General features: G+C 36.5%; 1 protein-coding gene across 4 annotated transcripts in view; it reads left to right on the plus strand.

The window, feature by feature from the left end:
- Positions 1-12,195, plus strand: part of LOC140511769 (UPF0462 protein C4orf33 homolog) — a 94,311-nt gene that overhangs the window by 11,160 nt on the left and 70,956 nt on the right. For all 4 annotated transcript variants that reach the window (XR_011969665.1, XM_072621012.1, XM_072621014.1 and 1 more), the window contains exons 2-3: positions 548-605; positions 5,732-5,912. Coding sequence is in view for 3 of the 4 variants with exons in the window: in XM_072621012.1 (XP_072477113.1) it covers positions 548-605; positions 5,732-5,912 (239 nt within the window). In the remaining variant the exon portion in view is untranslated. The remainder of the gene's footprint in view (positions 1-547; positions 606-5,731; positions 5,913-12,195) is intronic.

The raw sequence follows: 12,195 nt of genomic DNA on the forward strand, positions 1-12,195 counted from the left end.
ATTTAAAATTAGTCTAATATTTTAAAAAGTTAAATGATTTTATTATTGATAGGTTTCAGTACAAACAATGAAACTTGCCTAAGAAATGTTTATATTTAAAATAGTTAATTCTAAAGCATAAGACTCTTATAAAACATTTTCAGTCCCTCCCTCTATAGCAGTTATCAATATTCTTTGTCTATTCATTTTCATTCGCTTTCCCTCACATGATCATAGTATATATTCCGTTCTCCTGGTTCTGCTTCTTTCATTGTTTCATAGAATTATTTTCTAAATCTTTTCCCCTCCTGACCTTTTACTTGCCCATCTTCATTAAATTATATTATCCTATTATGTTAATTAAAAATATTTAGCCATTTCTTTATTTTTGGAATTTAAATTGCTTCCAGTTTTTTTTTTTAGAAAATCATACATAATAACTATGTGAAAATTTTTTATCAGAAAGCTTTTGTGGTTGCTGTCTTTAAGAATACTTCATGTGAAACCTACACTAATGTATTGAAATATATCGTTTGTAAGACTTCATTCTTTTCATCTTATTTTACAGTAGAAGAATTTTCAAAATTAGCCATGGAACAAAATCATTATTGGATGGAAGAACGGAGGTAAGAATGATGATTTAAGAGTTAAATAAGAAACATTTTCAACTTGTAATTTCCCAGAAGAGCTTATTACCCCCAAGGAAAACACACACAATTGGAAAATATCCAAAAAGGAAAGAACAACAATTGGGTAAGGTTTTAAAAATGAATGAAGAGGGGAAAGGAAGTCTTTTAACAAATTAGAATAGCAACTATTCATTCATGTCATTAGCTTTTAAGGCATATCTGACCCCACATGTCATATATCTATGAAATAACTTTGCTATACCTTTGTAAATGTCTCAAGGAGATGTCCAAGGGGCAGAGAGACTTGCCCACAGTGTCACACAATTAGTAAGTGTGAGAAACAGGGTTTGAATTTCCACTATATCACATTTCTTCTGACACATCTAGATAAAAAAAAAATAAACACAGCAGAATAGAATGTATATCTAGGTAGACAGAACTGAGCTCAGAGGTAAATTGGTCAGGGACGAGGGAATGTCCCCATAAAGATTTAGGAAAGGACCATGAAGATTCATGAATACAAAATGTTTATTGCTGTTTTGTGACTGTATGTAGGGTGCTATCTTGAGAAACTTAGCTTGGTAAATTGAAGGAATTAAGCTGCAGTTAACTGAATAATATGAATTGGTTAGTTTCTCCCATTCCTCTGCTTCTAGGACAGTCTTAGTCACTTTTAATCATCTATGTATTCTGAACAGTAATACAGTGATACTTAGATCTGGTTGTTGGACCCGTAGAATAATAACGATAGCTAACATTTATATAGTTCTTAAGGTATGGAAAGTACTTTGCTTCCCTTATCTCATTTGATCTTCACAATCTCCATGTCAGGAAGATGCTCTCATTATCCTCATGTATATAGGTGCAAACAGGATGGGAGAAGTTCACAGAAGGTCACAGAGCTAATGTCTGAGGTGGCATTAGAACTTGTCTTCCTAATTCCTAGCCTGGTTTATACATTAAACCAGGATGATTCCTAATTCACTTTTATATAGTACCTTCAAGTTTATAAAAACTTTGATGAACATTTTCTTATTTGCCATAGGACACTATCTAATCAAATAATATCTAATAATGGTCTATTCCTGTGCATGAAATGGGGATTCTCTTCTCTTCTCGATGAACTTGAATTCTGGTATTAATAATGACCATAAAACTATTTAGCTTTTAAATCCAACCACAGAACTTGGTGGTATGACCTTCCATGGAAGTACCTGCTACAGGTTAACTAAAGGGTATGAAGTACTATTTCCTATTCATGGTCACAATATCATTGTCCAAGGACTGCTTTGTTCTGCAAGGAGGTGAGTTTTCTACTCATAATATTCAAGAGCTTGACTACTATGTTTCTTTTCCATATTGAATAACCCATGGGATATTTTGAAATTACTCAACCCAATCTCCCACCTACCTAATATCTCTAAAATAATTCACTATATGGTATTAAAAGAACTAGAGGAAGGCTAAGAATGTTGGATGGATCACTGATGAAGGAAAATCACAGAAAATGATGATAAATAAAGCAAATGAAGACAAAGAAGGCAGTTTTAGGTGCTGCAATGGACAGCATACTGGGCTTATAGTCAGAAAGACCTGAGTTCAAATCTAGCCTTGGACCCTTACTGTGTGACATGGGCAAGTCACTTAACCTCTATTTATATTAGTTCTTCATCTGTAAAATGGAGATAATGATAGCACCTCCCTCTCAGGTTTGTTGCGAGGATCAAATGACATAATTGTAAAGTGCTTAATATAGTGCCTGGAACATAGTAAGCCCTATATACAGTGTTAGCTATTATTGCTAAATGATTTGTACTGGTATAGGGGATTCTCAGACTGATAAGATAAAAATGCATTGAAGTATTGATTGATATGTGATTTCTACCTTCAGTCCATTATCATTTTGATGAACAGAAATACCAATAAAGCTTAAATACTTGTAAGTAGGGTTTATGTAAAGCTTCCCTTCCTATTTCTAGCCAACCACATGTATTAGAATCTACATACTCTTTAACCCAGAGACAATGGTCTTCTTGCTATCTTTGAACACTCTATCTTCTGACTCTGGTTATTTTCACTGTCTATCCCCCATCCCTGGAACTCTCTTCCTCCTCTTTGTGGCTTCCTGGCTTCCCTGGTTTTCATCTAAATCTCAGCTCCATCTTCTGCAAGTTCCTTCTTCTGCAAGAAGATTTTCCTGATCCTCGTTAGCCATCCTGCAAGTTTTTATTTTATTTCGCCTTTAAACTGAGCTCCTTCAGAATAGGAATTATTTTTTGTCTTTCTTTGTATCTCTGCCATTTCGCACAGGACCTGACAGAGTAGGTGATAAATAAATGTTTTTTAACTTTACTTGAAAGGGACCTCAAAGATCTAGCCAAATACCTTCATTTTTTATAGATGAAGAAACAAGAGACACAGAGAGGTCAAGTCACTTGCCCATGGTCTCACAGCTAGTGTCTGAGGCAAGCTCTGAACCTAGATCTTTCTGCCTTCAAGTCTAGTATCCTATACATTATTTTTGTGCTTTGGAGAGGTTGAAGCAATATGCTCTTCAACCACTGAGAAGAACTGATGACTCAGTGGATCTTTTAAAAATGTTCTTATGTCAATATCCATGACAAGTCAACAAATTGGGCACGGTAGGCTTTATCCTCTTCCAGTAATTACAGGTGTGGGACCTCTAGATCATATAGTCCAACGCCTTCATTTCACAGATGAAGAAACTCAGGGGAAATAACTTGGCTAAGGTCATACAGTAGTAATCAAGTAGCAGAACTAAAACTTTGCACCATGTAAATTTTTGGAATCCAATTTGACAAATATTTATTAATTTGGAAGTGGAGATATCCAGTGGAAAGATAATATGCTTGTAGCTTAAGAGAAAGATTGGGCTGGATATGTAGTTTAGATATTGTTTGTTTAGAGATAATAACTGAGCTCACAGGAAGCAATTATTTCACCTGGGGATAGAGAAAAGAAGAGAAGAGAAGAGAAGAAAAGAGAAGAGAGCCTAGAACAGAACCTTTTCTTAATACTTTCTTTTTTCTAGATTTCCATGACCCTATTCTATTCTGATTCTCCTCTTACCTATCTGACTATTCCTTCTTAGCTTCCTTTTTTTGGATCTCCATTCATTAACTCCCATGGGTTCAATTAATTCTGTGTTGATGATTCTCAGATCTACTTATTGAATCCTAAACTCTTTCTTGACTACCAATCTCACGTCTTCCAACTGTGTGCCTATTGGGCACCTCAAGCTGCATGTTGAAAAACAACATGTTGTCTTCCCAAACCCTGTCCTTTATTATTGTTGGGGTTACCACACTCCTCTCTGTCACCTAGACCAACAACTTTGGTGTCATCCTAGACTTCTCACCATCTCTCATCACCCATTCCCTCCCATTCAGTCTTTTGCCAAATTCTGACAATTTTGCCTCCAAACATTTCACTACATATATATGCTTCTTTCTCTCCCTTAATATATCATGGTTCTGGCCCTTGTCACCTCATCCTTGGACTGCTGCAATAGCTGGATAACATGTCAGGCCCAGAGTCAGGAAGACTCATCTTCCTGAGTTCAAATCTGGCCTCAGATACTTGCTAGCTATTTAACTCTGGGCAAGTTACTTAACTCCATATGCCTCAATTTCCTCATCTATAAAATAAACTGGAGAAGGAAATGGCAAACCACTCCACTATCTTTGCCAAGAGAGCTTCAAATAGGGTAACAGAGAGTTGGACACAACTGAAAAACAACTGACCAAAAATAACGTCCTGCCTCAAGTGTCTCCCTATGACAGTCTATCCTCCATTTAGTTGTCAAAGAGATATTTCTAAAGCACAGATCTAACCATGTATCCCAGCTCTCAATTCAATAAACTCCTGTGGCTCCCTATTATCACCAGAATCAAATATAAAATCCTGTGGTGTTTGGTGTTCAAAGCCTTTCAAAACATGTTCCTTGCTCTCTTTCTCGTCTTCTTATACCATGCCTCCATCTCTACACACACACACACACACACACACACACACACACACACACACACACAGACACAGATTCTTTGATCCAGTGAAATGATACTGGCCTCTTTGCTGTTCCTTGCATAAGATACACCATTTTCTAGCTCTTGGAATTTTTCCTCCATACCCTTAATGCTAGTACCTTCTCCCTGTTAATTATTTCCAATTTATTCTGTATATATCCTGTTTGTACATCATCATTCATATATTGTCCCATTGGACCTCCTTGAACACAGACACTATTTTTTGTCTTTCTTTGTTTCCTTAGCACTTAGCACAAGGAATGTGCTTGCCACATTGATGCTTAACAAATATTTGTTGATCACTATTTCTGAGAACTCCATAGTGTGTGGAATTTCCAGGTTGGGAGTTACAGAACTGAAAGAATTATGTCCTTCAAGATTTCCTTCATACGTTCTTTCTTCTGTACAGGCCTTCCCAATCTCCTTAGGTGACAATGCTCTCTTTCACCCTATTATCTTATGTTTTCTTATCTTTTGTAAACTCTAAGAATTCAAGTTTCTTGAGGACAGTGTTTTCATTTCCACATCTTCAGGACCTTGCATGTAACCAGTGCTTAAGTAAAGGTGATTATTTATATATTTTTACCACTCATTTTTTTCAATCTATCCTATGCTTACTTGCACTGTTACTTTACAGTTTCATAGGTCATGTGCCATGTCTTATTGTTCTGACTCCTTAGACTATGTCTGCTATGTTTTTATATCTCTTACACAGTACTAGGCATTTTCTTAAGCAGTAACTAGAATCCTGATGGAATGAATTAAAATGCAAGATAATGTGGTAAGAGCTAGACATATCTGCAATATAGCTAATGCTGCTACCAAATGAAGAACCAGGAAAAGACAGTGTCTAAAAATAGTTTTATACAACTCTTGTCATGAAGGAGTAGTACCAAAAAAAAAAAAAAGCTTTCCTGCAATTAGCTGAATCCTTTAGAAACTAATGGAGTGATCATGGCTCTGGGGAGGTTAGGGAAAATGCTGATTTGCACTTAATTTGAACAAGACTAGGGAAGCAAAAAAATATACTGCATTTACCCATGCCTTGGTATTTGTTCTTCTGTCTAATGCTGGAAGTTGGAATACAGCATCGTGACCACCTGGGACAATCTACCAGTGACACACAGATCTGTTACTTTCCGCTTCAAACCAGGAGATCAAGGACTGCTGATGGAAGTGAGTGCTCCCTTCTTTGATGACCCTCCAGCACCGCTTGGTGCCCCAGGCCAAGCTTTTAATGGACTCTGGGAGTATGAAGGTGAGAGATTTTTCTCTTCTGAGTGGTGAGATTGACAGTGAATGGGAAGCACCATGTCTGTAGGAAAAGAGTTGGATTTGTAATTGGAGCTTGACAAATCAAAGCTGGGCAATGCCACTTACTACCTGGGTGACCTTGGGCAAGTCACTTCTCCCCTATAGGGCTCAGTTTCCTCCTGTCTAAAATGCAGACAGTGTAGTATGGGGGCATCATGCTGGCTTGGAAATTGAAAGCCCCTATGTACAAATCCTAGCTTTGTCATTTAGTAGCTGTGTGACCTGGGGAAAATTCCTTAACCTTTCTGCGACCTAGTTCTCTCTTCTACAAAATAAAGGCATTGGACTAGAAATTCGTCCAATTCTTTTATTAAAGGGGTTTGTTCTGTGAAGTTTGGATTCAAAGGGCCGCACTTGAAGAATTAGAGGGCTGCATGTGGTCTTGAGACCACAGGCTCCTTACCCCAGAATAGATGATCTCTGATGTGCTTTCCACCTATAAATCTAAGATCCTGTGGTCCTATGAAGGAGTTGGGTTAGATGACCTCTAAGTCACCTTAGACTCTAAGGCAGTCATACTAAGAATGAGTGAAGGTTCACACCAGCATGCTCTCCTAAGGTCCCCTAGACTGGAAAACTTTCAAAATAGGCTTCATTCTCTTCAGATGGAATCTCTGGAAAAAAAGTGATATATAAGGATACGATCTAAAGACTTGAGTCCTTGCCTTGGCCTGTGAATTTGAAAACACAGTTATGTGCAATATGCTATATTAGTAGTACCTGTGTCTTATTCTTTTTAGGAGTAGTATTAGCAATTCCCAATGAAATAGTAGCCTCTGACATAGATCTCTTTTTGTTCAATTTCTGAGTGATGATTGCAATTCAGACACAGTCCAGGCAATCAACAATGTCTCCTGAATTCTCTAAAAGATAAATTAAGAAGTAGATAAGCTTTATTGTTACCATAGGAGCTTAAAACATATTCTTTCTAGAAATAGTGTTAAATTATCTATCTATCTATCTGTCTATCTATCTATCTATCTATCTATCTATCTATCTATCTATCTATCTATCTATCTACCTACCTACCTTTCTATCTATCTATCTATATCTTGGAGAGATAGTAGGGGACCTCTCATTTCTGTGCTCTGTTCAATCTATTTTAAAATAGGGACAAGCCTGATATAGTAGAGTATTCCTATAATTCTAGATACCAGAGAGACCAAGGCTAGTTAAGGTTGGAAGTTCTGAGCTGTACTGGGCTAATCTGATTTAAGTGTCTGAACTATGTGGCATTGATATAGCCCCACTCTGATCAGTGCAGGAGTTTTGAACTGTTCCTTCCCCCCCCCCCCCAGTTTATTAATTTATTTGTTTTCAATTTTCAGCAGTCACTTTCATAAGTTCCAAATTTTCTCCCCCTCCCTACTATTCCCTCCCCAAGACAGAATGCAATCTTATATGGGTTCTGCAATCTTATATAGGCTCTACATATGCTTTCCTATTAAACACATTTTCACATTGGTCATGTTGCACAGAAGACTTAAAATGAATGGGAGAAACCATGAGAAAAACAAAGCATAACCAAAGAGAAACTAATGTGTTTCATTCTGACTCCATAGTTCTTTCTCTGGATATGGATGGCATTTTGCATCGTGAGTCCTTTGGAAATGTTTTAGCTCCTTGCGTTGCTACTGTCTATCAAAAACAGTCCTCACACACTGTGACTTATTGTGTATAATGTTCTCTTGGTGCTACTCACTTCACTAAGTTCATACAAGTCATTCCAGGCTTTTCTGAAGTCTGCCTGTTTGTCATTTCTTATAACATGAAAGTATTCCGTTACATTCATATACCACAACTTGTTCAACCATTTCCAATTGATGGGCATCCTCTCAATTTCCTGTTCTTGGCCAACACTAAAAGAGCTGCTAGAAGTATTTTTTGTACATGTGTGTCCTCTCCCCACTTTTATGATCTTTTTAGGATGCAGCCCTAGAAGTGCATTTTCTTTGTTCTCCAGAATGGTTGGATCAGCTCACAGCTCCACCAACAATGAATCAGTGTTCCAACTCTCCCACATCTTCTCCAACATTTATCATTTTCCTGTTTTGTCATATTAGCCAGTCTGATAGGTATGATGTGGTACCTTAGAGTTGTTTTGATTTGCATCTCTCTAATCAATAGTGATTAAGATCATTTTTATATGACTATAGACAGCTTTAATTTTTTCCTCTGAAAACTGTGTATTCATATCCTGTGACCATTTCTCAATTGAGGAATGACTTGTATTCTTGTAAATTTGACTCAGTTCTCTATTTAGTTTAAAAATGAAGCTTTTATCACAGACACTAGTTGTAAAAATTCTCAGTTTTCTGCTTCCCTCCTAATCTTGGTTGTATTGGCTTTGTTTTTGAAAAAAAACTTCAATTTAATGGAGTCAAAATTATCCATTTTGCATTTCATATATTGTCTATCTCATTTGGTCATAAATTCTTCCATTCTTCATAAATCTGACAAATAAACTATTCCTTGCTCCCCTAATTTGTTTATAGTATCAGCCTTTATACCTAGATTATGTACCCATTTGGACTTTATTCTGGTATACAGTATCAGGTGTTGATCTATGCCCAGTTTCTGCCACACTCTTTTCCAGTTTTCTTAGCAGTTTTTGTCAAGCAGGGAGCTCTCATCCCAGAACTTGGGGTCCTTGGGTTTATCAAACAGTAGATTGCTATAGTCATTGACTACTGTATCTTTTTATCTGACCTATTCCACTGATCTACCCCTCTGTTTCTTAGCCAGTACTAAGTGCTTATGATGATTCCTCCTTTATAATACATTTTGAGATCTGGTACGGCTAGGCCACCTTCCCTAGTATTTCGTTTCATTAATTCCCTCGATATTCTGGACCTTTTGTTATTCCTGATGAATTTTGATATTATTTTTTCTAGCTCTAGAAAATATTTTTTTGGTAGTTTGATTGGTATGGCATTGAATAAGTAAATTAATTTTGGTAGAATTGTCATTTTTATTTTGTTAGCTTGGCCTACCCACAAGCAACTGATGTTTTCCAAATTGTTTAGATCTGACTTTTTTTGTGTGCGAAAAGTGTTTCATAATTGTGTTCATATAGTCCCTGGGTTTGTTTTGGCAGGTAGACTCCCCAATATTTTATAGTACCTAGAGTAACTTTAAATGGGATTTCTCTTTCTATCTCTTGTTTTGTTAGTAGTTGGGCTTTGTTAGTAATATATAGAAATGCTGATGGCTTATATGGGTTTATTTTATATCCTGCAACTTTGCTAAAATTGTGTATTATTTCAAGTAGTTTTATACTTGATTCTCTAGGTTTCTCTAAGTATATCATCTGTAAAGAGTAATAACTTAGTTTTTTCTTTGCCTATTCTAATTCCTTCAATTTCTTTTTCTTATTTCTAAAGCTAACATTTCTAGTATCATATTGAATTACAGTGGTGATAATGGACATCCTTGTTTCACCTCCCGTCTTACTGGAAATATGTGTGGCTTATCCTCATTATATATAATGCTTGCTGATGGTTTTAGGTTGATACTGCTTATTGTTTTAAGGAAGGCTCCACTTATTCATATACCTTCCAGTGTTTTCAATAGGAATTGCTGTTGTATTTTGTCAAAAGCTTTTCTGCATCTATGAGATAATCATATAGTTTCTGTTAGTTTTGCGTCGATATGATCAATTATCCTAATATTGAATCAGCCCCGTATTCCTGTTATTAAATCCTACCTGATCAAAATGTATTATTCACATGATAAGTTGCTGTAATCTTTTTGCTATTTAACATATTTTCATCTATATTTATCAGGGAAATTGGTCTATAATTGTCCTCTGTTTTGGCTCTTCCTGGTTTAGGTATCAGCACCACATTTGCATCATAAAAAGAAGTTGGTAGAACTCCTTCTTCTGCAATTTTCCCAAGTAGTCTATATAGTGTTGGAATTAACTGTTCTTTAAATGTTTGATAGAATTCACTTGTAAATCCATCTGGCCCTGGAGATATTTTCCTAGGGAGTTCGTTGATGGCTTGTTCAATTTGTTTTTTTGAAATGGGTTATCTAAGTATTTTACTTTCTCTTCTATTAAGCTGGTCAATTTATATTTTTGTAAATATTCATCCATTTCACTAAGATTGTCAAATTTATAAGCATATAGTTGGGCAAAATAATTTCTAATTATTGTTTTCATTTCTTCTTTATTGGAGGTGAATGCACCCTTTTTATTTTTTTATACTGGAAATTTAGTTTTCTTCTTTCTTTTTTGAACTGTGCCATTTTTTTTTAAACTGGATTAGTTTGGCCCTTATTATACAACCTGAGTATGGGACTTGGCCTGCAGGTATTTCTTGCATTTCAAACTTGGGCAAGATAGGGACACTCAATCTTTTAAAAATAAAATAATACAAGGAGTACATGTTTAAATTAAGAGTGATTAATTTCCCATTATTATCATAAAAATTTGAGTTAAATAATCAAGAGTAGATGGGTTCAGAGGCATATCAATAGAGATTCATAGAAAGGTTCATATCTCCACTTGAATGGCTTGATATGACTTGAAACTCAGTAGTTCCCAAACGGGGCCTTTCACAAATTGGCTTCAATCTCCCTTTCTAGTCTAATTGCATAAAATGCCCTTTTTAGTGAATGGGAAGCATTTTTTTTACAGAGTCTGTATTCTAGGCAACGCGGTTGACTACTGAGCTGTTCCCTGGAATTGATGTGTAACCTCCAGACCATTGTGCTCACACAAGCTGTTGTCTAGGCCTAAAAGACGTTCTCTATTTTTATGTTTCAGATTCTCTTCTTTTAATGATCAGTTCAAATATCACTTTTTTACTTATTTCCCCAGTTGTATATGATCTCTCCAACTCCAAATTCTCCAAGAGTAACCATGCATTACACTTATCTATGTATAAGTCATGGATTGCTATGGCCAAGGAATCCATGAATAGGTGGCCCGTTTTTTGATGATGAGTTCTGTGCTTAGCCAGGTGAATCCTAGGAAAAGCAGACCCAACCTTTAGCTGGAACCATTTTTTTGATCCTTCTCAAGGTCAGCTTCAGAGGAACTCTTATTGTCTTAAATCCTTATATCTGACTCTTCATTCTCCTTTATTGAACTTGTCACCAAGTCTCCATTTTTTCCCTCATTTCAAAGTGTTTCTGAGATATGCCTATTTTCTGATTTACTTAAGTCCTATTTTTCTTTACTTTCCATATATCAACTTCTTAGCTAGATTATGTGAAACCAGTTTAATCCCCCCCCACCAAAAAAAGCTAGTCTATGTACTATTACCAGACTATTTTCCTTAAACATGGTTTTCATCATGTTTTGCAGTCAAAACAATAGAAAGGAAAGATAGTGAATTGTGGAAGGAGGCCAAAGTATTGGTTTTGGAGTCAAAAAATCTGGATTCAGATTTTATCCCTGATTCTTACTACCTGTGTGACAGTCATTTGATTTACCTGGGGCCTAGGTTTCTCAGCAAAATGAGGGGGTTTTCCTTCAAGTTTCTTTTCAGTGTTAGATCTATGATCCCCTCCAACCCATCATTATCTCTTTTTTTTTTATATGGAATTCTTCATTTGTCCATTGACCATTTGCTGTATGCGTCATCTTCTTGCAGTGTTATTTCATGTTTCATGTACATCTACTATAGACTGTGTTGTAAGAGATGTAAGAGTGTCATCAGGAGGGAGCCAGGTCCTGGCAACTGCATGAAAATGGAGGGAAAGGAGAAGTAAAAGGTTTAAGTTGAAAGCTAGTTTGTTACTTGTGGAACAGGCATTCTGGAGAGTGCTTTGGAAGGGGTAGTTACCTTTATTATGGGGCATTGTGGGGTTGATTTGAAGGGGATGAGACTAAGAGAGCAATCAGTAGGGAGAGGAGAATAGCATCCAGAGGTTCAGAATTACTGGGATGGGAAGGATGGCGGGGTGGGTCTATGTTAGTGATTGAGGAATGAATTCAGGTTGGTTATAATTGTCCCAGGAAGTCAGGCAACTATGTGTTGTTAGAAAGATCCTCTCCTTCACTGTTTATGGAATTGTAGAGGACCAGGAGGCTAGGAAGCTCCCCTCCTTTCCAGGTAGTCATTCCTATTAACTGAGGGTATTCTCCAAAGCTCTGTCCTGAGACTCCTTTTTGCTCCAGATTATCTCACTTTGTGATCTCATCAGCTCCTATGGGATCAATTATTATCTCAGGTGATTTCCAGATCTATTTTTCTTTGCTGAACTACAATTACAGA

The sequence above is a fragment of the Notamacropus eugenii genome, chromosome 6 (assembly GCF_028372415.1).
Source record: "Notamacropus eugenii isolate mMacEug1 chromosome 6, mMacEug1.pri_v2, whole genome shotgun sequence".
Classification (NCBI taxonomy): domain Eukaryota; kingdom Metazoa; phylum Chordata; class Mammalia; order Diprotodontia; family Macropodidae; genus Notamacropus; species Notamacropus eugenii.